Source organism: Balaenoptera acutorostrata, chromosome 4 (assembly GCF_949987535.1).
Source record: "Balaenoptera acutorostrata chromosome 4, mBalAcu1.1, whole genome shotgun sequence".
In the NCBI taxonomy this organism is placed as follows: Eukaryota; Metazoa; Chordata; class Mammalia; order Artiodactyla; family Balaenopteridae; genus Balaenoptera; species Balaenoptera acutorostrata.
This window is the reverse complement of record NC_080067.1, coordinates 146,309,887-146,337,566: the sequence shown is the minus strand read 5'-3', so window position 1 is coordinate 146,337,566 and position 27,680 is coordinate 146,309,887. Positions and strand designations below refer to the sequence as shown.

Here is a 27,680-nt window from a genome sequence, read left to right as displayed (position 1 = left end):
GGCCACGACTCCCTGAGGTTGGAACAGTGGTTTCCATGCTCTGACATCCTTTACTTATTCAAGAAATGCTTATTGACTGGATATAAGCCCAGGAGTGGGATTGCTGAATCAAAACTCTAATTTGAAAAGATACATGCACCCTTATGTTCATAGCAGCACTATTTACAATAGCCAAGACGTGGAAACAACCTAAATGTCCATCAACAGATGAATGGATAAAGAAGATGTGGTACATATACACAATGGAATATTACTCAGTCATAAAAAAGAATGAAATAATGCCATTTGCAGCAACAAGGATCGACCTAGAGATTATCATACTAAGTGAAGTAAGTCAGACAGAGAAAGACAAATATATGATATCACTTACATGTGGAATCTAAAAAAAATGATACAAATGAACTTATTTACAAAACAGAAACAGACTCACAGACTTAGAAAACAAACTTATGGTTACCAAAAGGGAAAGGGGATGGGAGAGAGACAAACTGGAGTTTGGGATTAGCAGATACAAACCATTACGTATAGAATGGATAAACAACAAGGTCCTACTGTATAGCACAGGGAACTATATATTCAATATCCTGTCATAAACGGTAATGGAAAAGAATATAAAAAAGAATATATATATGTATAACTGAATCACTGTGTTGTACCGCAGAAATTAACACAACATTGTAGATCAACTGTACTTCAATAAAATAATTTTTTTTAAAAAAAGAAGTACTTATTGAGCAGCTACTTCTGGACAAGACTGGAAGGGTGACCTTGGTTCTCATTTCCATGTCCCCACCCACAGAGAGTCAAAAGCCCAGAGGAAATCAGAGCAAACTGAGGAAGAGTCACTCCCAAAGGAACCTAGTGCAAGTCTCCACCCCAGTGCCACCCACACCTCACCTGCAATTCGCTTCTCTTCTAGTAATTTCCCCTCACATGGCTCTCTGGGAGCCACCTTCCTTAGTGTCTACTTTGCCCTCTTGTTCTATCCAGTAGTCATGGAGGTGGGAGAGAGGAATGATCAGGTGGGGCAAGGCAAGCAGAAAAAAAAAGGAGCCGGGATATTGCTTGCTGTTTATTTTGTTCAAATCTGTACAGAGATTAACGGACATATAACTGAAACTCTCACCTACTCTCACCTGTTTCAAGCTATGGCTCGTCACCAACTTATTTTTAGGAATGGAAACAACTGTGACACTTTTGAAGTTCCTTTCATCTTATTTACATTAATGTGTCTAGTAGTACTTTAACAATGTAAAGGTTTTTTTCCCCCAGAAAGTAATTGCAATGATGATGTCTTTTATAAGTTGTTGATAGCAAAGACATTTTCCTTAAAAAGAGTTTTGATGTACACTACTTTAAATAGGGTGCTGAAATAGTGATTGTGCAAAATACATTGTACTAATTAAGCAAGCTAGAGGTACTAAGAAAATTTGTGATTATTATGTTAATTTCTGGAAGAAATGAAAAAGTGCAGTCAAAAAAAAAGGGAGAGGGAGAGCTGGGGAGAGAAGGAAAGAGAGAAGAAAAGCCATTTTGATTTTTCATAGCCATATCCTAGCTGTAACTTTCTACTACATATCATATGGTTGTCTAAATTCAAATTTAATTTAATTTAAATTATATACAATTAAATAGCGCCAGTCACAGTGGCCACATTTCAAGGGCTCAGTTGCCACAGGTGTAGAACCTCACCTTCATCAGGGAGTCCTGTGGGACCCAGGCCGCCTAGCCATGGGCTGTGGGAACTGCACGGGTGTCCCAGAGAGCCCTCATCCATCATTTCACTTCTCCTACCGAACCACGTTGAAGTCAAACCACATTTACGTTGGTCAGCTTAAATGTGAATTGCTATTCAAGAAAGTCTGTCACTCAACCCTGAGTACGTGGGTAGCATCTCAGTGTAAATTTGTGCTATTTTATTAGATGCTAGTCATTAGAAAAATATTAAAACAACAGACTTCCTATGAAGGAAGATGGGGTTTGCTTTTAAATCAACGGCCTTCCCGCACTTTGGAACCAGAGATATAGCTGGAAAATGTCTCTTGGATGTTCTGACTTAGAGTTTTCCTTGAAATCATAGTTTCAAAGTTAAATCCGCAGAATAAGTTGCGGGAATGGTTAGAAATGATCATTAATGCTCTGGTGTCGACATCTGGTTGCTGATTCATGGGTGAGCAAGGATCCCACTGCAGAATAATCCACAGGCTTATCTCAAAGCAAGTGCTAAAATCCAGGGAACTCTGTGTTTTGAAGAACTATGTAATATAGAAAGATATTTGTCTTTTGCCCTTTGTGCAAGGCTTCTCTGCATTACCTACAATGGTTTTTACATTTCCTTCTTTTTTTTAACATCTCACATTCGACGCCATCTTAAATGTCTATGAAATTGACCACTATCAGGTCCATTCTTCTTACACTTCTGCTCCTATCTAAATTAGACTTAGTCCCCACAAGGACCGTGTCTTATTTTCCTTATACTCCAAGCACCTGGCACATATTGCACACCTTGAACAAATGAATTGATAGATGGATGGATATATGGATGGATGGACCGATAAAGAGGCTGAATTTCCTTCTGACTCTACATGGAGAAATCTGTACATCAGGCAGTCAGCTGCCTCTAAGCCAGACCTAGGACTCATCTTTCTCCCATATTAAGATGCTCAGACAAGAATTACAGGACTTTAGAAAAGTCAGAACTAATGCCATCTATCTCCACATCAGTCACCATTTTTCTGAGGTGAGCTGGGACTGATAGAGATAAGAGTTACCCTCCAAAAACATGAAGGGGGAAGGAACAGGATGATACCTTTCCCATGTCCCATAAATGCAGCTTTAAAACAAGCCAGTCCCTAAATTGGGAGATTGGGATTAACATATACACACTCCTGTATATAAAATAAAGAACAAGAACTTACTGTATAGCACAGGGAACTATACTCAATATTTTGTAATAATCTACAAGGGAAAATAATCTGAAAAAGAATATATATACATATATATGTATATATATAACTGAATCACTTTGCTCTACAACTGAAACTAACACAACATGGTAAATCAACTATACTTCAATTTTTAAAAATAAAAATAAAATAAAATATAGTATATGGTCCAAAAACAACAAAACAAGCCAGACCCTTCACATCCAGAGAGTAATACGGCTCATCCCCTTGCTCCACAGATAACAGAATCCCAAGCATCTCCTGGAATGTTTATTGTGCACACGGATTCAGAGCCCACCTCCCGCGATGCTGAGTCAGGGGTCTGGAATGGTACCCCAGGTGATTCTGAGGCAGGTGGTTGGCGACCCACACTTTGAGAATCCCAAAATGCAGCCAAAATGTAAGCACCGCCCAAGCAACCTGCCACATTACACGGCACCCCTATATTCTCCCTCTCTCTGATGTGATGATAAAATTATTAAGCCCAGAACTGCACTTAGGATACTCACAATCAGACCACTCTACGGAAGCTTCCTGACTGACAGAGACCTTTGGGCTTTGTGTCAGTGGAACCAATCAAATCTCATGGCCACCGTGTCCCTGTGCTCCCTTTGGCCTTGGGCTCACTCATCGGTAACAATTCTCACCCCACCAGGCTGTTCAGAGACTCGAGAGATGGGGGTCAAAGTGCAGAATGCTCTAAGGTCCAGCACACGTGTTCAAGATTGCTGTGGTCATTTTAATTCGGTTTGATGAACTCTTTTACGAACTGAAGTTTGCAAATAATAGGAGCTTTCATAGTAAGGGAGCCAGCTGGGGTTAAACATTAAGGTCTGGCTCAAGATCCAAGAGACAGTCTTGAAATTCTTACTGGAAAAAGTCAACACACTGTTGACCTACTCAGACCCTCTCTGTCAGCGGTGTTTCCTCCCCTGCTGGAGAAAACTCTCAACGCGCCAGCTTTTGTCATCTGAGTCTTGGCATTAACAACTTTCCTCTGATCTTGCACAGAGGCAGCCAGCGATCCCCAGGGAGGGCCTGTTTAAAGGACGGGAGGCCATCTCGCTGGGGTTGGGGACAGAATCAAGAAAGAGAGCGGGTGATATTGTGCCCTGCCTGCTTCTCATGTCCCTTAATTCAACCACCAAGTTCAATGAAGTGATGCCTGCACTCACCTAAAAGCCCCAGGCTCTCAACAAAATGGCAGCCACAGGGCTCATTCTTTGCTTCCACTGGGGGTCAAATTTCCCACGGAGCTTCCTACCTAAGAAAGACTTAAACCCACTACTCCAGGGGAGCCCACAGAAAAGTGTGGTGTGTGCACTCTGAAGAGATGTAATTTAGGATTGGAGCTACACAGAAGAACCATCCTTACTTTAATAATAACTTTTAATTTATCATATAGCACTTACATATATGTGCACACATGCATATATATCATGGGTATTTTTGTTTAGCATGAGGTTAATTTTTAAATGAGCACCTTTACAGTGGGTTGAAAGAAAAAGAAACAATAGTCATATATTGATAAAGCAAAAATCGTGACAGTGGACAGAAAACAGAATCTTGGAATGATCTCATCCATGACCCAACCCCTTCGTCATGCAGATAAGACACTCAGGATAAAGACTCGGTAAAAGGGTCAAGGGCGCTCAGAGCAGGAAAGCCCCAGGGGTTCTCACTCATGTCTTTCTATTCTGCCATGTTGGGTCTCCAATCTGGAAGAATCCTTCTGGGGAAGTTACAGCCCACGTCTTAAAGGAAACAGGGAATCTAGGTGGACGCCAAGCCTTACTGAAGGGTGTGGGTGTGATGATTCAAGGTGAATGGCAGATCTGCAGGCGAGGATAGGTATACTATACCTGAGAACTCACAAATAGTGACTAAGGAAGATTATCTCCAAGGTCAACACAGCTCGCCTTCCTCCCTATGTTCCTTCACACAACTACATGCACGTGAGGGCTGCATGACTGGATTTACTGTGTGATTTTAATCTCAGCTCCGAGATTGTCTTTTTCCCATCTGTGAAGACAAGGAAAATAGTATTTCCCAGATGCTCTCATAGGAATGCTCAGAGTTTTAAAAGGGCACATAGAATTTCTCAAAACCAACTGGATGACTACAAAATGTCACCACCAGCATAGGCAAAGCATGCTCCTGACTACAAGGGACACAGGAGATCTCTGAATCCATAAAATAAATGATAACCATCGCTCACTCTCCTGTCTTGTGGGCTCTGGGATGGGGACTGTCCTAAGCGCTCTCGGTGTTTTAACCCACTTACTTCTCACAATAACAACTACCCAATAAGGTAGGGCTTATTACTATCTCAGTTTCCCAGATGAGAAAACTGAGGCACAGAGAGGTTGTCACTTGCATAAAGTCACACAGCAAGCAAGTAGGCAAGCTGGGGGTTGAGTCCAGGCTGTCTGGTGTCCAAGTCTGTGAATAGTAGCACCTGATGAGGCTGGGTCAGGAGGCAGGGCCTTGGAGAGTTTCCATTTCAGTAGCCCCTAATCCTGACTGCTCAGTAATTTGGGAGCTTTTTTTTAAAATGCCAATTCCCAGACTCCACACAGACCAAGTAAGTCAGAACCTCTGGGGTGGGGCCTGAGAATCAGCATACGTGTTAAAGCTCCCTTGACAGGCAGCCAAGGAGAGGGAACGCCTGCCCTACGTTCCTCCTCACCTCGTTTTACGGGCAAGAAAACTGAGCCTCGAAGGCCAGTGACTTGCCCAACGTCACACAGCTAGTGCCAGGGTTCCCACCAGGACGGTCACTCCCACCGCTCTTGTCTGCTCGTGAAATGACCACATCCCACAAAACTCAGATCATCCCAGGAATCACTACAGTCTACAAGGTGCTCATGTGTCCGAAAAATATGGCTTCACTTTCACAGTTCACAGCCTACACACTTGTAAGTATGTAGAGAAAACAATCCAGACGGTCAGACAGAGGACTGAGGGACCTTGGCTCATGGCAGGCATGATGGGGGCCTTCACCTTCTAGCTGTATGTACGTCTGTGATGCTTAAAGTCTGTATTACCTCTATAATGGAGAAAATAGATTTTTTTAAAAAAAACATTAGCCTGCGACCTTTCAATATGCTTTTCTTTAAAGAATCAATGTGTGTAATACAACCTTTTGGCTTGAACTCACTAGACTTCCTAAGCTGCCAGTGTTGTTCTTCTTTCAAGGACTTGAAAGGATTATTCCGGAAATGAACACAAATTCCTTGCACTTTTAGGAATGAGTGGCAGGACTGATGCTTTTGTCTGACTCCTGAAGAAGCTTGAACAAGCACAGCCTCGTGCATCTTCAGCTCTTTGTAAACGTGGCTTTGCTTCTACAAGCCAGCTCTCCCGGCCGAGGCAGTAACGAGGCCTTCAGACACTAAAACCTGCATAAAACACACAACTCGCAGCCAACCACCAGCTGCTCTGGATCTTGATGAACAATTTAGAAACAAATTACCCTTCTCCAAATGAGTCCAATAAAGTCAGACTCATTGCAACACACCCCTAACTTGCTCTCCTCTGTGAAACTGTCCTGACTCCAGCTGCGGTAATTAAGGCCGCTCACTTCACTGGTCCCGGGCTAAGAAGAATTCAGCCGAATTAAACCCCATCACGGGAAACCGAATGTCCCTTGCCCTTCCCCTACAAAAGAGAAGCTTTGCAGGCGAGCTAATATCCAAATCCATTTCTGTGAAGTATCATCATAGACCAGAGCTCTTCGCTGCATTATTACCTTGTTAAGGTGTGTGCTTTAAACAAATTCATTCCATTTGGTGCTAATGGAACTTTTTTCAATCTTCCCTTTCAAAGCCTGGACCATACTTTGTCATATTTAAATTGCTTAAAAGCAAGCTGGGTTGGCTCCTTGGAGAGAGCTGGCTGATTCCAGGCTGGAACAGGGGAAAGGTGAAGAAAGTTCAGAACATCTTAGTGAGCCAAGAGGAAGGAGATATGGGGATATATGTACACATATAGCTGATTCACTTTGTTATACAGCAGAAACTAACACACCATTGTAAAGCAATTATACTCCAATAAAGATGTTAAAAACAAAACACAAAAAACTAAGAGGGACACATCGGAAGGACAGCAGAGCCAGCCGGAAGGGATTCCCACTGGCCGAATCTGGAGGAATCTGAGCGTTGCAATGAGTAATGATGGAAATAAATCATAATGTATTGGATAAAAATGCATCCGTACTAAAACTGTAAAATTTTTTTTTAAAAAAAGAAAGAAAGAAAAGGAAGAAAAGAAATGCCTCTTCTTTACAGAAGAATGCCAAACTAATAAATATAGAAAAATGATGGAACCAGAAAAATCACTCTTTTACAACCACTATAGAAATAAGTGATTCAGGCAACAACTTATCCATGAATGCAAATGTTATTATGTGAAAGACTGTCAAGAAACAAGATATTCACACAGTATTTATAGATCGTATATTAATTATAAAGGCCAAAAAGGTACCTTTACAGTGGAGAAATCTGGGGGACACCACCTTACCCAAATGATCAAACTTATTACCAATAATAGAGAAAATTGGCATCACATGCCCACATGACATTACCCATGTCTTGCCAAAAATATTTAACCGAAATCAAAGTATGTTGGGAAAATTCAGACAAATCCATATTGAAGGGTATCTTGCAAAAATGGTCTGGATCCTTCAAAGATGTTTATATCGGGAAAGACAAAAAGTGGGGGAACCACTGGATGTTAAAGGAGACAGAAGAAGACCTGACAGCCAGAGGCAATGCATGGCCTTTAACTGGATACTGGTTTGGGGGGAAAAAAATCTAGAAAGGACAGTAGGGGAAATTTGAATATGGACTGAATATTGTATAATAGTATTGTATCAATGTTAAATTTCCTGACTGCCAACTACATTGGGGCTATGTAGAATGGCCTTGTTCTTATTATACACATGCTGGGGTATTTAGGGGTAAAATGTCATAAAATCTCCAACTAAATCTCAAATGGTAAAGAAAGGAAGAAAGGAAGGAAGGAAGGGAGGGAGGAAGGAAGAAGGAAAGAAAGAAATTTTAAAAGGAGTGAGGGAAAGATGGAGGAAGGAAGGAAGAAAGGAAGGAAAGAAGGGAGGGAGAGAGGAAGGGAAAGAAAAGCGAAGAGAGAGAAGCAAACATGAGAAAATGTTAACATCTGTTGTATCTAAGTGAAGATACATTGGTATTCATTGTACTATTCTTGCACCAACTTTTCTAAAGGTTTTTTAATTGTCCAGAAGAATAAGAAGGCAAGTTAGGTTTGAATTCTGGCTTCATCTTCATATACAGTCTTGGTAGGAAATATGCAAAAATCCTTTGAATTTAATAAGCTGAAATAAGTTAAGCTCGACTTAAAACCAAAGAAAACACAGATTTCTGTGTCCTTTACCCTCAAAAGCACTGATATTCCCCAGAACCAGGTCAAAGCGCTGGCAGTCTGAGTCCCCATTCCTAATGGCAACAACCAGCTGGAGCTTGTACAGCTGCTCCGTGTCGATGGGGATGCTGTTTGGTTCCCAGCAGGCCCCTGCACTCTGTCTTCTACCTGACACGTGGATTCACTCACGCTTTAATTTCTGTTGTCTGCCTGGTCTCTGGAGACATCTGAGTTGGAGACAAGGGCCAGACATCAGGAGTGCAAGCTTGTGATGGTACTGCATTGGGGATCAATCTCTGCAGTGCAAAGCTCAGGATGACTGGTGCTAACCACAGCTTAGGCTCTAAATGGCTTTTTACAGGTTCACAGAGACATCATCTGTTATGCGGTGAATTGTCTATCCCCAAAATTCATTTGTTAAAATACTAACTCCTAGTGCCTCAGAATGTGACCTTATTTGGAAACAGGGTTGTTGCAGATGGAATTTAGTTAAGATGAGGTCATAGGGTGGCCCCTGATCCCATATGACTGGGGTCCTTATTAAAAAAAGGAAATATGGACACGAGCCACACATACAGGGAGAACATCATGGGAAGATGAAGGCAGAGATCAGGTGATGCAGGGTCTACAAGCCAAGGGACACCAAAGATTGCCAGCCAACCACCAGAAGCTGGGGGAGAGGTTTGGAACAGATTGGTCCTCAGAAGGAACCAACACTGCGCACACCTTGACCTTGGACTCTTAGACGCCACAGCTGTGAGAGAAACCATGTCTGTTGTTTAAATCCCCAGTCTGAGGTTACGGCAGCCCCAGGACACTCGCAAACCTTCCAGGGCCGCTCACGGGGAGGGCAGAGTGGACGGGCGAGCAGATTCTGGAGACACACTGGCGAGGCCACCTCTGCCGTCTACTATAAACGTGGGCAAGTTCCAAACAATGTGTCTCTGTCGCCTCATCTTTACATCAGGAATAATAACAGCATCCACTCATAAGAAAGTTGTGTAATTTGGTTAATATTTGAGAACTGCTTAAAACAGTGTCTCTAAAGAGTAGATATATGTACACGTATAACTGATTCACTTTGCTGTACAGCAGAAACTAACGCAACATTTTAAATCAAGTATACTCCGATAAAAATTTTTTTAAAAGTGAAGTGAAACACTGAATTGGGAAAAAAAAAACACGCATCTTTACTTAATAAGAGCTATGTAGTACTGTTTTTTATTTTTATTATTGTTATTATTAATCTTGCTATGGCTGTAACTTTATTCCAAACTTTGGAAGATCTAAGTAGAAGTGTTTTCATAGTGGGAAGAGTTTTGGACCAAGGGAGAAGTTCCTCCTGGCTTCAGGATCCCTCTGTGCTATCAGCATAAGACCTGGAACGGAGTGTAGTCCTTCTCTGGGCCTCCCTTTCTTTCCTCTTCTGTAAAATGAAGGCATGAAACTCAGCCCTGGCCCCTGTGCTTTCTAGTTGGCCCAGGTGACCTCCGAGGTCAAGCAGGCTCAGAGGCCCCATGAAGGTGTGGTCAGGGTTTGGCGTTTGCCACGGACCCTACAACAGATTTTCTTCGGGATCTAAACTTTAAACTTATGTCATTTTGTGAAGTTAAAAAAAACAAACAAACATAGACCTGGTACTTTGAGATACACTGTGAATTTGCTGGGTAAAAAAATGAACCCTCCTAATCCCACTAAGATTGGAAGGAATCCTTGAGAACGTGCATGACCTCCTCAGATACTGAAAGAGCTCACTTCCTTGGCCCAGGGGATGGGATCAGACAGGAACAATGAGTGAAAGCTAGAGAAAAACATTGAATTCAAGTATTTACATCTGAACTTGATGCTATTTTATAGGTAATTGTCAAGATTCTCAATGGTTTCCATACGTAAGTAGAAAAGAGAGAGGCACTTGAAGACGGAATTTTAAAAGTGAAATTACAAGGTCATGAAGCTGACACAAGTCATTCGTCTCCATTACCATCCCTACCTGAGATCAAGATCACCGTGCGATTCTCCTGGGCATCACTGATTAAGCAGCACAACATACAAAACGTAAAGCATGCAATAATAATCCACTTTGTATAAAGCAAAACGTCTTCACTTACCCAAGGAAGGCTGAACCACAGTAAGATTTACAGTTACCGACTCGTGGTCGTGCAGCCCCTTCATCTCAGCCACACATGTCACAGTGCCATTGCCCTGCGGCGTCAGAGCCAGAACGCTCACTGCGCTTTGAAGGTCCTCAGGCTCCAGGACGGAGTAATAGCTCGAATGGCTCACGGGAACCCCGATCTCCCAGGAAAGACGTGGGAGTGGGGTCCAGCCCAATGCGCGGCAAGTCACATTACAAGGCTTATCCTCCATGACTACTAGACTGCCTTCAGGAATGAACAACTGCCCCATAACTAAAGAAGAAAAGAAAAATGTTTGGAAGGAATGATCATGCTTCTCAGTGATAGATGTTTTTAAAATTCTCCTTCAAATCACATTGCATGAACACTATCTTCCAGAGCGCAAATTGACTGTGTCTGTATCTGGAAACCTTAACTCAGGTTTGATCTGTGTATTTAATTTATACCTGTCAGGTTCACAGAAGAAGGGGAGGTGGCTCACAAGAAAACATAGATTCCAGAGAAAATGAATAACTAAAAATCAGGATCCAAGGGAATATAAATTACATGGGAAAGAGAGGGCAGATGTGCCCACCATGGAGGGCTACACAATCTCTGCAGTGGAGTTGCAAACTTGCCCTGGGCTGCCCTAGGAGCCAAAGCAAAAAGGGAAACAACCTTTACATTCTTTTCATTGTAAGGAGAACACATCTCAAAGTTTCATGGGAAGCAAGTCTCTCCTGGCCTTTGGTCAGTCAGATTCATTTTATTTTTGAGTCACACTTTTAAGGATAATTTCCTATGATATTGCCTTAAAATATTTTTCTAGGTACAAATTAAATAAAAATCTAATCTAATATAATTATAGAAATAACTACCTTAAATTGTTTCAGAATATATTACTTAGATCAATTATTTTAAAGTTTTTAGTAAAGACCCGCTTGCATATGCCAGGGTTCACACTGTAAATGACCCATCTGAAAATAGCACTTGTATTGTTAATATTAATAAAATAACCTGAGGATTGGCCCAGGTAAAAACACAGTGTTAGTGAACTGTATAGACAGTGAAACATTCAGATTAAAATACCCTAAAACTCCCTGCCATGTAATATAATGGAAAGAACACTGGACTAAGAATCAAAAGATCTGTTCTCCATCTTGGCTTTCCCACAAAATTGCCATCACCTTGAGTAAGTCACTGAAATGTTCAGGCTCTCTGTTTACTGCCTGGTGAACAAGATGATTTAACAAGATCAGTGGTTTTCAAACATTTTGGTTTCAGTAACTTTTATACTCTTAAACACCACTGAGAACTCCAAAGACCTTTGATTTATGTGGGTTCTATCAATATTTTCCATATTTGAAATAAGAATTAAATATTTGCTTATTTTTTTCCAACATTTGTTTTAAAATAACATTAATAACCTATTACCTGTTAATATGGATTAACATATTTTTATGAAAAATATCTTTATTTTTAACCCAAAATAAATTAGATGACATTGTTTTCTATTTATGCAAATCTCTTTAACATCTGGCTGGATTCTCATATCTGCTTCTGCCTTCATTCTGTTGCGATATATTGCCTTCTTTGGAGTATATGAAGAAAATCTGACTTCACACGGATATATGGTTGGGATGGTGAGGAAGCTTTTCAGATAATCATGGATATTCTTTGATACTACTGATACATCAAAACTTGACAAGTAGTGGTTGCCTAAAGGTTAGTTACACTGTGGAAACTGAAACCGTATTAAGGAACTTTCATGCTGTTACATTAGAATCCATTGCTCTAGTTGGCACTTTGGATGGATCTTTTACCCTTGTATGATTTTGTATCATTTTACATCAGTCATTTGGAAAACGCCGGTCCACTGAGTTATGCAGACCTTCCCAATGTACAGTGGGAAAATCCGTGTACACTCATGACAATGAGTGAGCAAGGCAACTAGCATCTTAGTATTACCATGGAAACAGTCATGACCACAGAGACCACCCTGAAGGAATCTAGGGGTTGCCTGGGAGTTTCCAAACTAGACTGAGTTGGATCAGCTCTGAAAGCTCTTCTTACTCCGAAATGTTAATTTCCAGTTTTTACTTTCTTGAATAATGTCTTGGAGCAAGTAAATCACCTTAGCTATTTCAAAGATTACTGTAAACGCAGCAGTGAGAAGGGAACAGATTTGTCCCGTCAGACTACAGAATTTTGTGTTTATTCTTTTTAGTTCATTCATTGTTTCATTGACTGAGAGGTTTAAGATGACAGAAACTGGGGGTAGGGGGGTGGTATTGCTTCAGTTAGTAACAGTTGATCTTGAACTCAAGTCTTAGCTTAGTGGCCTTCAAAACACAAGAGGTCTAGAGTTTGGTGTGTGATTAATTGGTGTATGGGCAAAAATACAGCAATCTGAAGCATTTCCTTTCTCAATATTTGTGATCCACCTTTTCCCACTGGCTTTCACAAAGGTCATCCAGTGGCATTACAAGCACTTTACATAGGGTGATGGCTAGAATATTCATGTAGATTTTGGATGACTCAACATGGAGTTATGTAATTTCTCTTTCTTTTCCTTGTGGATACACGGGAAGGAAAAAAACAAACTTTAGAAAATTCACTTTCAAAATAAACTGGTTGCTTCCTCTTTTTTCATGGTCCTTTTCCCTCGAAGAGACCCTGTTGCCCACAGAACTTTTGTTTCTCTAAGAGCAAAGTGCCATTCAGCCCAGTGCAACCAGGGTAAATGGATGGAGTTCTGTCTTGATCTATGGGTTCCTTCCACGTGACCTTGGGGAAGACTTTAACTTCCCTAGATTCTTGCTCTTCCATCTGTGTTAAAACCAAAAGCTACAGTAATTACCAACATATAAAAATGCATGTTAGGGGTATTCAGACAACTTCATAGATGCATCTTGGGAAAGATACTATAAAACCACATGGATTTATGAATCTGATATGCCATAAGCATAGCAATAATAAGTCATGCCTTTAACCCTGTTGCCTTGATCCAGGGGTGCCCTCCTCCTCTCTTGCTTCCCCATTTTGCCTGTTATCTACAGACCTTCAAGGCACATCTCGTAAGCACCTGCTCCGTGGAGTCATGCTAGAAGCCTTCACTAAGTCTCTCATCTCCCTTCCCAATTTGAACCTTACCTTGTCTCCCTCTCATTGCACTTGCCAGCATCCACATTGCACCACTGTTATTCATGCACTTGCATTATCTACTCTTCTTGTAAGATTCTTGAGGGCAGGACTGTGTCTTATTGCATTCACTTTGGGTCCCCCTTAAATGCCTAACACAATGGCATGCTCCTACTGGGAATGCAACAAATAATAGCAAATGACTTTATGGGCATTTATATGAACCAGGTGCTGTTCTAAAGGCTTTATATAGACCTACTCATTTGATCCCACAACTGCCCTATGATGAGCAAACTAGGACACAAGGTCATTAAGTAACATGTCCAAGGTCACACAGTTAGTCAGTGATAAAGCTGGAACTTGAACCTGGCAGTCAGGCTCCCACGTCTGTGCTATTTACCACTAGACCTCTCTGCCCCACCAGCTTCATTTGCAGTAACTTGAAACAGACAGAGCTTTGGAGTCTTCAAACCATCCTCAGTCATTTTTCCATCCGATCCTCAGAGTAAACCTGTGATGTGGGCAGGGGAGCCTTATCCTCACTTTAAAGATAAAGAAATTGAGCCATTTCAGGAGTCACCAAGGTAGGTAACTGATGAAAACAAAACCAGAACCCATATCTTTGGTTCCTTGTCCTGTGTTCTTTCCTTTATACCACAAATTATTAGAATAATAATTTGGTCATGCAAACTAAGCCAATAATCCAGGTAGCTTCACAGAATCACTTATTTAGAGAATATCATTGTGCCCCTAATTAAACCACACAAAATTAAAGACACATAACAATTTGACTAAATTTAAAAATGCAAATAGAAATAGGTAGACATGTAACTCCACCAAATGTTATCAAATTTGATTTGATAGCAATATGAATATAGACCAAATCATTGGAAATTTCTCCTAAACAAACTAATAAACAGGCATAAGAAAAAATTTCAAAGACACAATGTAGTCTGTTAAAAGAAATGCTGCCATAGAAATCAGGAACTCTAAAAGCTCCAATGCATCTACAAATAGTACATAATTACATTTTTAAGGAATGCAAAATGATTAAACTTTGATAAAGATGTTTTGAATTCTTGTATCCTTTTATTTTTTTCACTAAGTAGCATAATCTTCAGCACCTGAAGACTACCTTTGATCCCACAACTGCCCTATGATGAAAATGAATAAATGATAAAAGGAAAAATAAGTTATCCATTATTATAAATTTTGTTTACTCTTTTATTTTCTCTAAAAGACTTGGTAGGGCTTAGTGAACACACACCTTTGATTATAAGAACCACTGGGGGCAGTAAGAGTAATAAATTAGGGAAATTCAGCTGGAAAGAGGAAAAAGTTAAAGCATGATTCAAAGTTGATAAATGATGTCAGGCAAAGAAATAGAGTCAAGTATATGAAAAACTAGAAAAAGGGCAATGATCGTCAACTCTCTCTCTCTCTAAATCAAAGACAAGTGACCGCAACTGGCCCCAGAATTCCGGGATGTACTTCCAGAAAAGTTATTAGTACTGAAATTGGTCAGATGAAAAAGTGATAAAAGCTGTCTTTGATAGTCTTAATAAAAGAGAAAGGAAAGGAAAGGGAAAGGAAGGAAAAGGAAGAGGAAAGGGAGAGAAGCAGAAAGAAAGAAAGTAGCAAGACAGTCAGTGAGGATGGGAGGAGAGAAATAAACACGTAAAAACAACAAACACTAGTCAGTTCAGAATAGTTCTAAGCATAGTACCAACTGAAGGCGAGCCCACATATGAAAGAAGGAAGGAAGGCCAGGAAGAAGGGAGAGGGGGAGGGAGCGTGGTGATAAGTAACAAAATATCCATCAGTTCAGAATAATTCTAAGCATAGCACCAACTGAAGGTCGACCCTATATGCCCCCATATATGACATGAACTTCAGAAGGTCCCTTTCAGCCCCCTGACATTTAACCCAGTGAACTCCAAATGCTCCCATTGGAGTCACCTGCATACACACCTTGGACAGAAAGAAAGGCGGATCCATCCTGGTCACTGTTCTGGAGGCTGCATTTGATTTGCCCCGTATCATTGAGTTGTACGTTGTGGATTATCATCTCAGAGATGAAGTTACCGCCCTCTTCATAACTCGCGGAGGTGAAGCGGTTGTTGGTGATGATGGGCTCTGTGGGCGTGATGCTCAGAACCACCGTGCCCTTCAGAGCCCACATGATGAGCTTCCAGCCCCGCGAGATGGTGCAGTTGAAGCGAGCCTCCGAGCCCTTCAGCACCGTGACGTTCTTGGGACCCTCTATGATTTCATTGCCGGATCCACAAGCTAAAAGACAACCAATTTTTCGAGGTGGTGAGGGGATGACTACAGAAGTCAACTGTGCAATGTAGCACTTCTGTGTACCAGTTGTGACCACTGGGTGACCATCCCATGGCTCAGATTCCATGTCCTACCAGTCTCAACAACAGGTCTCCCAGTAGCTCAGGAGCTTCCAGTGGACAGGAAGCCACGTCCATGCCCGCCTTTCCATGGCCCTCCCCCCACTCCACAGTCCACAGAACTCCCAGCGGGGTTGGGACTGGAGGGAGAAATGTCCCTCCTCCACCTCCTGCGGGATGTTACCTTAAGTATCTGACCCCAGCCTGTCCAGAGAGCCAGCACTAGCCTAGCTCTGCGACTTCAGGCAAGTTTTTCAGCCTCACCATGAAGTGAGAATTTTCCTCCCCGTGAAGTGGGAAGGACATGTGATTTCCACCTCAGAGGAGATCCCAAGGCTCAAAGGGGGAAGTGGAAAGAAGCTTCTCTTTGCATAGAGGGTGGAGACCCCAGCTTGCCGTGATCATGGTCCACCGCACACCCCCTGCACCCTTAGGACGGAACTGTCACTAATGCCACACCCCTCTTCCTAAGGATGAGAAGAGATACGTGGGGGAGACACAGAGAGGGAAAACACATAGAAGGACGTAGGAGAATGGGATCCCTCAAGGAGAACTCTGTGGGGATGTAAAGGATGCAGGAGAGTGAGATCCCTCAATGACAACACTGGGGGGATGCATTTGGCAGCCTTGTAGAGAGTCTTAGAGCATCTAGTGTTGTGTTTAAAACTCCAGCAGGTGGGCAGGTAGTTCTAGAGCATAATACTGTGAACTCCAGAGTCCTGCCTCACTGGGCATGTTGTCACACTTCTCCTTGACCACTCCCCTCACTGCAAAACAGGGACACTAGTACTGAAACTCAGTAGAATGCTATGGGGCCTTCCCAGGGACAGACCCTCCCCTCCCCTATCCCCTCTGCCTCTTGTTTGTAGAAAAACTTTAACCTCTTAGACCTTCCCTGAGTTCCAAATAGCAAATTTAACCAGAGAAGTGAGAAAATGCAGAAAAAAAGGAAAACAGTCAAACAAGACAAAATAATAATAGTTTAGCCATAAAACAAAGTCAAGGACACTTAGCTCCTCCTCCAGGGCTATAGATAATATCCTGCGCCATATTCTTGAGTTGTTTTGCAGATACTGAAACCCCCACCAGGCGAAAGAAGTTAAGTGCATGTTGACCACAAGCACATAGACTCCAGACCGGTTGGAACCAGAAGGCTGATGATGTTAACTCCTGAAATACTACCCTGTTATCTCCCCACTAACCGATCAGAAGAATGTCCATGATCTGTTCATGAACCCCATGACCCCCTCCCTCACACTGCCTTTTAAAGCCCTTCCCTGAAAGCTAACAGGGAGTCTGGGTCTTTTGAGCATTAGCTGCCTGTTTTCCTTGTTTGGTGCTTGGAATAAACGCTGCACCTTCCTTCACCACAACCTCATGTCAGTAGACTGGCTTGGCTGTGTGTTGCGCAAGTGGACCCAAGGTTGGTTAAAAGTACCACAGCAACTAGTTTTAAGAACCAAATGAGACGATCCACATAAAGCCCTTAACATGACCCTCAAGCACTCAGTAAGCAGTCACTACTATGTGACTTACAAGACAAACCAAGAAAATCATAGAGGAAAGTAAAATGTTTCCTTCAGACTTCTCACAACTTTCTACCTTTTGCTCACCAGATGCACTCTGACACTGGTTTTAACTGGAATGACAACTCCTAACTGGCCTTCCCCATGGAGGGCATCAAGACCTCTCCAGCTCATGGGAACTCAGTCAGAAACACTCAAGATGGAGTGTGTTCTGCTCCTGAAGAACTCAAGAAATCTTTCGGCCATTTAGGACTGATTTTCTTATCACCCCAGAAGAGCAAATTGGTGGTCAGAGTTTTCCTAGACTTTCCCATGTTTGTAATAATAATTCAAAGTAGAACTTGCAGAGCAATTGATAATCTCCAAGATATCTCATCTGTTACCTCTTACATTTTAATGCTGAGGAAATCAAGACCAGCAACGTCTCAGGACTTGTGACCACAGTGGTGGGGCTGAGACACAAACTCAGCCCTTCCCACTCTGAATTTTCCCTCTTTCCCACTCTTTGCCCTCTGATCTCACTCAGAGTTTATAGTAAAAAGACCCCCCAACAGCCCACACCCTTGGTTTCTTCTCAGCCACACCTGCCACCATCAGTAAGACTACATGTTCCAGGGACTTCCCTGGCGGTCCAGTGGTTAAGACTTCACCTTCCAATGCAGGGGGTACAGGTTCGATCCCTGGTTGGGAGCTAAGATCCCACATGCCTCATGGCCAAAAAAACCAAAACATAAAACAGAAGCAATATTGTAACAAATTCAATACAGACTTTAAAAATGGTCCACATCAAAAAAATCTTTAAAAAAAAAAAAAAGACTACATGCTTCTATCACCTTTCAGAGCTATATGAACTCTATGGGTCCACCAGGCAGCCCCCATCCACACTGGGTGCCCCCAAATAACTGCAGCCCCTCTTTCCTTCCAATCTTATAAGGTCAAGTTGTAAGGCAGGTTCTAAAAGAATCTAATTACCACCTGAAAGATTTCTGGGAAGGAACCTCCCCACCAGACACGCATTAACACATTGACACTCACCTGGGTACCCAGAATGCACTTCAGGGATGGTGCCCACGGCAGGGCCAGGTCAATGGGAGAGAATGGGGTGTACAGGCAGCGTCCCTGAGGCCCGCAGGACTGGGTCAACTAGGAGATCCCAGGCTCCAAAGAGGCAGAACTGAGAGAAGGTCAGAATTAACTAGGACTAATCCTGTTTGGGGGTAAACATGATCACTATTCTTTGTTTTGCCTCTGGGCATGATAGAAAGAGAGAGAAAGTATGACCCTAAATAACCCCTCAAATTGGGTATTCTCCCTTACCCTTGGGCACATCTTTCTAATCCAAGGATCCCTCTGACCTGGGATTTTTAAAAAAAGGGGAAAAGCCTGAAGAAGGGAAGTCAGAAATGATTCCCCAGGGAAGCCACAGCCTCTGTGCCAACTTGGCTCTTTCCACGAGCCCTGAATTGCATCTTTAAAAAAACTCAAAGGAAAGAAACAGCCAAATCTACACTCCGAGGAAAAAAAGACGAGACGTGTCCTCTTACTCCACACTGTGATAACAACATCTTTCCCAACTCGGACTCGGGTCCATGGGAGTAGGTTGAACACAGCCCACGGGTCTGGGTGCTGGGAGTGCAGCAGCGGTGAGACCCGGGCTTGCCCAGCCAGCTGCTCTGTCCAGACTGCTCCAACAGGATAAGCAAAGCATCTGAAACCCTGGTTCTATCACTTCCTGGTGCCGGGTAGGTTATTCACTCCAAAACACTGTTCACTCCAAGCCAGTCTTTAAATTCCCTGCAGACTGCACATGGGAGCAAGAATGCACCAGGTACAGACCTTACTGTGCAGCTCAGGAGGTGGGAGCTTGGGAGGGACCTGGACCAAATGGAAACTCTTCCACTTTGAACTTGGCCTTTAAATTAAACAGGCAGCATCAAATCCTAATCACTAAACTCCCCTGACATCGTTGCCTGCAATCCTTGCTACCACCGTGAGTAAACTCCCGTCCAGCTCTGCCTTGTGACTCAGAAGCTCTATTTCTGGTAACGTGAGGCCCTGGAATCTCACTGCTCCCTCACCTGCATCCTATCAGCTGCGGTGTGTGTAACTTGCCCCACACAGGACAAATATGAGAAAATTGTAAATAAGACCTTTCATCAAACAGTCCGCTTTCCCCTTTGCTCTCCCTTTCACTTTGTAGAGCAAAGGGCCGAGCCAGGGGCAGAGCCATGGGAACGATCAATGTCCCCGCACCCACCTCGGCCACCAGCTATGGTGATCACCCAACACCGGGTCCTCCCTTGCAGGAGTTGATCCACTTACAAGATGCTCATTCAGGCCAACACCCTCCAATTCCAAATCCAGGGCTTCAGCCCTGCCCCCCCCCCCTTACTTTCCTCCTGCCTTGCAAATCCTGCTCCACCAGGCCTCTCCGTGTAAATGACTGGCTGCCACCCAGGATTGAGAAGCTTCTCTTCTACTCATTGTGCCCGAACAGCTGCAGAACTGAAATCACTCACACCGTAGCATATGGGCCAGCTGCCTGGCCCCTCCCAGTCCTCTGCAGATAGATCCTAAACATAAGTACCATTCTTCTGCAACTGCTTCTTCGCTCCTTGGAGTAGCAGCCGGGTGTCTCCTTTGCGTGTGGGGCACAGAGGGTCTGCACCAACTAACCCCTCTACTCTTCCACTTACCTCTTCTCCAGCTTCCCTCCTGCACCTGTAGACCCCTCACCTGCTCCCATCTCTTACTTAACATTGGAAATGAACAGACAAGCAGACAATTAAAAGCAGAAGGGAGAAAGGGAAATAAAGCAGAGGGCAGTAGAAAGGAAGTGCCCAGGTAAGACAGCTCCGATGGAGAAAATGGGAGTCAAAACACATCGGGGGCTGGGAGCATCAGAAGGAAACTGGAAAGTGAGGGAGGGGGTCCCGAGGTGTATCAGAGCTGACCCCCATGTCCCGCTGACCATAGCAGGAGGTGCCATCATCACCTCTGTGCCACCACCATCACCCAAGACTGCTTTCCACGCGGCAGCCAGACGGGTCTTCTCAGCATGCCTATGTGACCAGGTACCCTTTCCAACCTCCCACCACCACACCCCAGACTTTGCTTAAAATATTTCCATCCTTTAGGATACAGACCAGATCACCCTTAACACTATTATATCTTAAGACCCTTCTTACTCTCACATCAACGTCTTCTCCAACTTCATTTTGCCCCAAACTCCGCCCTCTGCCCACCAGACCATCTTCTATTTATCCAACTCACCAACTCTTTCTGGCCCCAGGGCCTTTGCACAGGCAGTGACTGCCTGAAGAACTAGTCTCACTTACTCCTCAGCTCCCAGCCAAGTCGTCTCCTCTTCAGGAAGCCTTCCCAGACCACCCTATGCAGGTCAAATGATCCATAACAGGTTTTCGAATCAGTGAAGCAATTGTCATGGTGGTGATTTTGTATTGATTTTTCTATCAATTGATGTCTAAGCTCTTTGTTAGCAGAGACTGTGCCTGGTTTTGCTCACCCCAGTGCCTGCACCTAAATGGCATGTAGGAGGCTCCCAGTGAATATTCACCGAGTGAACAAATAACCCATCACGCTAGGAGAAAGGTGGACAGGCGAGGGCTGGCAGGAGTCCTTTGGGGACACGTGGAGGTTGTCCTCAGCTATTCAAAGCCATTGTAGGTGTCTCTACCCGACACTTTCCAAGATGAAGCATCCTAGGAGTTCAGGCTTTTGCAATGGACCCCATCCCCTAGGGGGCTCTAGGATTACCCATAATCCTCTCCCCTCCTGGAATAGCTATCTCCAGACCTCAACCCAAGCCATCCCTGCCTTCAAAACAGTACTTCAGGAAAAATAGCTCAGAAAAATTGTAGACTCAGAGTTCATCAGTTTCCCGCTAAGCCGCCGGAAGAGACTTTTGCCAGCGTGGCTGAGATAGCCACGTTGGGGCCATATCCCTAAAATGTGTGCTGAGCCTGGTTTGCTAACCCCATGAGTGCCTACACAAGCAGAGAAAATGTTTTCCTCTCCACCCTACAGACAAATGCATATCAAGCACCTACTAAACGCTTAGCACCACATGCTACAAGGCACGGGCTTCCAAACATCTTTGCCCCTAAATACACGTTAACACCACAGCCTGGTTCCCTTGGCTTAATGTGTAAACACACCCAAAACCAAAATTTGTAAAACAGTCCTGACTGCACAGCACACACTCTGATCATTCCTATGCTATTTTATTCTGTTTGATTTTTTCAAGCTGTCGTGGACGGAGTTAGAAAAAAGAAAAAATAAACTGTTATCTAGCCATCTGAAACAGAGTTTATAGGTGTGTAAAATATAAAGCAAGCAAAACTTATCTACACGACTAAAAGTCAGAACAATGGTCACTTTGGGGGAGGGGGAGGGGCTGAAGGAAGCATTTGTGAAGTGTTTTTGGCCCCATCATTGACACACAAAGGTGCTCAGTTTGTAAAATTTCATCAAGCTGTACCTTTATGACTTGTGCACTTTTCTGTATGTATATTATTCTTCAATACAGCACCTTAAAATCCCTGCAGTAGGGGGCTTCCCTGGTTGTGCAGTGGTTGAGAGTCTGCCTGCCAATGCAGGGGACACGGGTTCGAGCCCTGGTCTGGGAGGATCCCACATGCCACGGAGCAACTAAGCCCGTGCGTCACAGCTACTGAGCCTGCGCATCTGGAGCCTGTGCTCCGCAACAAGAGAGGCCATGATAGTGAGAGGCCCACGCACCGATGAAGAGTGGCCCCCGCTTGCCGCAACTAGAGAAAGCCCTCGCACAGAAACGAAGACCCAACACAGCCAAAAATTAATTAATTAATTAATTAATTATTTTAAAAAAACGCAAATGAGTTTTAAAAAAAAATCTGTCACAAGTAAAATTAAAAGAAAAAAATGGAAGTTTAAAAAAAAAAAAAGTCCTTGCAGTAAGAATACCCTGAGGACTTTAAAACCTAGCTAGGAAAACAAGACAAACACACCGGAAGCCATAGAAATCAAGACAAGACATAGTCAAAAGAAAGCTGGCGTACAAACTCCTGTTCCCCTAACCACCCCGGGGTCTGCACACTCCATCTCCTGCAATGCAGAATCTGATCCAGAGACCCTGGCCTGGGACACCTGGAATCTATTCCTACTGATACTCTGGGAAAGTTCCAGGATGAGGAGGAGCTGTGGGGAGGACTGGGGGGTCTCACAGTCAATGGGTCCCTCACTCTGTCAACAACGGGAGCTGGGGTTATCACCCAGAAAACTTCAAGGTCAGGAAGGCTTCAGGGAGGAGGTGACGCCCAAGTCAGGTCTTCCTTGAAGACCAGGTAGAAATGGAAGGGGAGAATATCCAGGCGGGGGGATGGGATGCTTCAACAAGAGCAATGACCTTGGGAAGGTACCCAAGCAAGGACGCCGGTGAGGAGGGCTGGTGGTCTCCTGCACACCTGAAGGACCCTTCCGGAGTGAGGTCGATGCAGCAGGAAACGGAGGAGGTGGGGGGGGAGGGGAACCAACAGGAAGAGCCTAAGGCAGAATCTGCTGGCAGCCACGCGCCCCCGTGGCCTCCTCCAAGTCCCTTCCGCCCACTGCAGGTGGGTGCCCGGGATCACGCCAGCCAGCTCCGTGGTCCCTACCTGCCAGCCCAGCCAGGACGACCAGCGCGGCCAAGATGCCTCGGCAGCTGTCCGCATCTCGCATGCTCCTCCACACCTGGGAAAGCAAAGCAGGCAGGTCACAGCCTGTCTCCATTCAGAGGCGCATGGGGACCCTCCCAGCTCGTGTGTTTCCCTGGAGAGATACGTCAGCCTGGCCAGTGGAACCAGCCTCATCTTGCAACTTGTTAGAAAAGCAAATTCTCGGGCCCAGCCCAGACCTGCTGGATTAGAAGCTTTGGGGGGCACGCTCAGAAATCTGCCTAAAGTTCAACATGGTGCCGATTCCTGTACGTGCTCACGTGTGAGAATCAGTGTATTCAACGACCTTGCTCCCAAGCCCACGTATAAGTCGTGGGAAGCACGTGCTATACCATGACCACAGAATCACTAACCAGAGGGTCAGAGTGTGGGCTTACTGCTACTCACTTCAATCAGGATGCTTTAATCATTGAGAAAAAATATCCTACTCACAACAAGCGTACATTAGCAAGAGGGAAGACAGACAGCAAAAGGAAGGACTAGATCATAAGCTTATTAGGTGGTAAGAGGCATGGAGACAAATAGAAGAGAGCAGTGTGTGTGAGGGGATGTGTGTTTGGTAGGCTGGCTGGTGCTTCGAATGCAGAGGTCAGAGAAAGGCTCCCAAGAAGATGCCCAGTGAACAGGGAAGGCGGTGAGGCGACCGGCACATGGGTATGTACAGAAGAGCTTACCAGGCAAAACAGCAGGTGCAAAGACCCTGGGGTGGGACCGTGCCTGGCACGTTTGGGGAACTGTAGAGGCGGCTCTGGGGCTGGGGCAGGAGAGAGGTCAGGGTAGACCAAGTAAGGCCTTCCTGGCCCCTTGGTAGCACATGCTTGGATCCTGTCATGTACATCTCTCGGCCTTTCCTTTGTTCTTTGATAACCCTCTTGCTCACTCTCCATCCCTGCATTTTTTATTTTTATTTTTTCCTTCTCCTTGGGACAGGCCTATCTGGGGCGGTCACCAGCACTGCTTAGAGTACGTAAGTTAAATCTCCCACTGAACATATCGTGAACTGTCTACAAAATCACCAGCTTCTCAGCCCCAGGAAAGGGTTTCTTTATTTCACACGTCCTTAGCACAGCGACCCGACCTGCGGGGAGTTTTCACTTTGGCTTTGGCCTCCACATGGATTTCACAGCTCCGCTGGCGGGCATACGTCCCTTCCCCCCAAATCAGGGGGCAGCGGGTTCCCTAAGCGAGCCGGCGTGGGATTCTGTGATAAGCTGCCACACGCCCCGGGCTCCGTATTGTCGCATCTAACAGGACATAGGCCACCACAACCCACAAGCCCAGATGCAATAACTGAAATAGACACAGGTAAGAACTGCCCCACCTCCTCCCTCAGAAAGCACCTCATACAAGCTGCTGAATCAAATAGAGTGGGGTGTGAGGGATCGGGGGATGCCCGGCCTGTGACCCCACTTTACCTGTAAGGGCAGCACTGGGTGCTCACAGCTCATGAGCAGGAACGTGGGGTTTCCACCTCTGATTTCTGATGTCTTTGGAAAGCAAAATTCAGCCTGTAGAGTAAACCATAACTGCTCGTGTGTGTAATGTAAGGGTCCCAGCAACTGTGCTGCAGGACCTTCCCACCAAGCAACTGAGCTCCTGACATCATCTAAAAAAGATTCAGTAAATCCCTACAAATACGCCTTGATACCAAGCGGTCCAGCAGCTGAACACAAACCAAACTGAAATCATGGTCTTCCCAGATGGATCCAAGATCCCAAATTACCAAGCGCCAAATAAATCATTTACTAATTTTCAAGGATCAATGAACACAAGTGGACCAGCCAATCGCCCTACGAGTCACCTAGAAATCTAGGCTCAAGTGGAGGATGGAGGAGAGATTGAGCTGCCGAGTTATAAAAGTCACACATTTTCCTGAAAGCAATAAATGTGAAGTGCGGACCCAGCATTACTGAAACTGCAGCATGAGCTTAAGGTCCACCAGGAAAGGCTTCTAGTCACTGATTGTCTAGTCAGCCAGGCTGCAGACTAGCACCTAGATTACTTAACTCGCTTATTCTCTGTGTGACAGAACGAGTCCATTACTAAGAGCCCAGCAGAACCTCCCGGGCGGGGGCACGTAGGAACACCCCGAGTGCTACAGGACCCCAGACGTGGATCTTGAGGGGACAGTATTTTTTGAAGGGTGTGTACAGGAAGGAACTTGATTCCAAGTTGTAACTGAACTCAGACAGTTTGCTTTAATTAAAGGAAGGCTCTGCCAGGTAATTTGCAAGTTCATATCTCTATGGAGTAGTTTGAGATTTTACTTCTCATTCATTTTGTTACAGAAGACTTGGATTACCTACTTTTAGTTGAAAAACTGCAAAGTCTTTCAAAAATCTTAAATCTTATTAAATTGCATTGAAACAGAAATAGAGTTACAGTTGTAGAAAATAAACTTATGGTTACCAGGGGGAGGGATAAATTGCGAGATTGGGATTGACATATACACACTACTATATATGAAATAGATAATTAATAAGGACCTATTATATAGCACAGGAAACTACTCAATACTCTGTAATGACCTATATGGGAAAAGAATCTTAAAAAGAGTGGATATATGTATATGTATAACAGATTCACTTTGCTGTACACCTGAAACTAACACAACATTGTAAATCAGCTACACCCTGATAAAAATATTTTTTTAAATTGCATCAAGACAGGATTTAAATCACAACCACTTCCTACTGCTCAGACAAGGCAGAAACACTCAGGAGACCCATCTGCACCCACCAAGCCTGTCATCTCAGGAAGAAAATTGCCAGATGCGATCATTTCACTTATTTACCCACACACACAAACCCTTATGTCTGGGTTCTTGGAAAAAGCTTGAAATCATAAAATCCAGAGGCTGCAGACATCCTGTTTTTAGGCATCAGCATAAATCCTAAACCCAGAAACAAGTAGGACAGGAGAGAATTTAAATACACACAAGGGGCTCTCCACAAACTTCTATGTGCACATACAAAAGCACCAGGGCCCCTCCTCCACCCCAGTACCCCAGCTCTGGGCGCCCCCGTATTCGGAGGTGCCTTAGCCCTGCCTGCTAGACGTGGGGAATCTTAGGACTTCCAGAGGTTTAGAGCAATTTCCTTTCCATCAGGCCTCTCATTGGGGAAGAATAAATGACATTTAAAGTCTGTCCAATGAATAACGGGAGTGCCAGGAATTTTCCAGCCTTTGAATCCAGACCTTCCAAATTCCAGCGAGTCTCAGCTTTCAAGGCGTTCGGAGAACAGCTCCCTGTGAAGCTTGAGGAGAAATCGTCTCAAATTCCTAAACTCGCAGAGCAGCCCGATCTTTTAATTTTTAACTCTGTGGAATTTGGGAAACAGATACGTGTTGGATCGTCCAGCACTTCCCCCCCCCCCAAGACCAGCAAGCGGCCTGCCCGGGGCTGAGCACCGGCTCCCCAGGAGGAAACGGGTACCTGCGGGGAGTCCGCTGGCCACACACACCAGGCTCACCTGTGACAGGTGGATCTGCCCGTTGGGGCTTCAGCGAAGGTACTGCGGTCCCCAAAGGCCCCTCTCCTGCCTCTGAGCTCTCCCCACAGAAACGCAGGAACAAATCTCTCGGCCGCGGAGAATCCGGACCGCTCTCACCTGTAACCAGGAAGTCGCTCACGTCACAGGCCGGGCTGTGCACACACAGGTGGCCTCCCTGCCTCGGGCCCTGGAGCCGCAGACTCCCCGTTAATCATCAGCCAGCCCCGGGCCCCGGGTCCACTCAGGCTGACCACGCCATGCCTCAGGGCCAAGGCTGCCCTTGCACTTGGCCTCCACCCCCTGTTCCTGCCCCAAGCCTTTCTTATGTCCTGCAGGAGGCCAGCGGGAGGCTGGTGGCCCCCTCCTGCCCTTGGCCTCCTCCTGCACGTGGACGTGGCCGGCCACCGGCCAACCTTGTTTCTTGGCTCCGGCACAGGCCCGGAGCTGGCAAAGCGGGTTTCTTCTCGCAGCCCGGCTCCTCCACATCCACAAGAACAGGTTCTTTTGTGAAAGAAAAAACAAAAAGTCCTGAGAGTGAAGTCCTCTGGAATGGGGCCAGCTTTAGAAGTCAAGTCCAGTTTCCTGTGGAGCGTTTGCAGGAGAACTGCTAAGAGGTTTTCTGCAGGCATCCCAGACCCCACTCCCAGCCCCTGGGAAGTGAACTAAGGAACTTGGCTTTTCAGAGCATTGACAATTCCTGGAAAAAACCATCCCCCCAAATCCTGAAGCAGCAGTGTACTGAATTGTCTGCTCTCTTACGGTTCTTTTTGAGTATCTGGCTGGTCTCCCTCATCGCATTCTAATCCTGTCATGGGACTCAGGGTCAAGGGCATCTGCACAGAAGAGGTGACAACAGAAGGTATGGATCATATACTTAGAGTAAGACGCTGAAGCGAATAAACAGGGGAAATGCTGTGTCTTCCAGTTGAAGGGGATCAGAACAT

General features: G+C 44.7%; 1 protein-coding gene across 4 annotated transcripts in view; it reads right to left on the bottom strand.

The window, feature by feature from the left end:
• The window catches only part of IGSF5 (immunoglobulin superfamily member 5), a 43,978-nt gene extending 17,176 nt beyond the window's left edge, over nt 1–26,802 (bottom strand). The window contains exons 1-5 of one of the 4 annotated variants that reach the window (XM_007183790.2): nt 26,716–26,794; nt 24,658–24,750; nt 23,183–23,258; nt 15,572–15,889; nt 10,454–10,753 (exon numbers count right to left, since the gene is read on the bottom strand). In XM_007183790.2, coding sequence (XP_007183852.2) covers nt 10,454–10,753; nt 15,572–15,889; nt 23,183–23,258; nt 24,658–24,690 — 727 coding nt within the window. In that variant the 5' untranslated portion in view covers nt 24,691–24,750; nt 26,716–26,794. Of the gene's footprint in view, nt 1–10,453; nt 10,754–15,571; nt 15,890–23,182; nt 23,259–24,657; nt 24,751–26,440; nt 26,493–26,715 lie in introns of those variants that run through there. The other 3 variants (XM_007183791.2, XM_007183792.2, XM_007183793.2) reach the window with 3 other exon arrangements.
• Between the last annotated feature and the right edge of the window lie 878 nt (nt 26,803–27,680).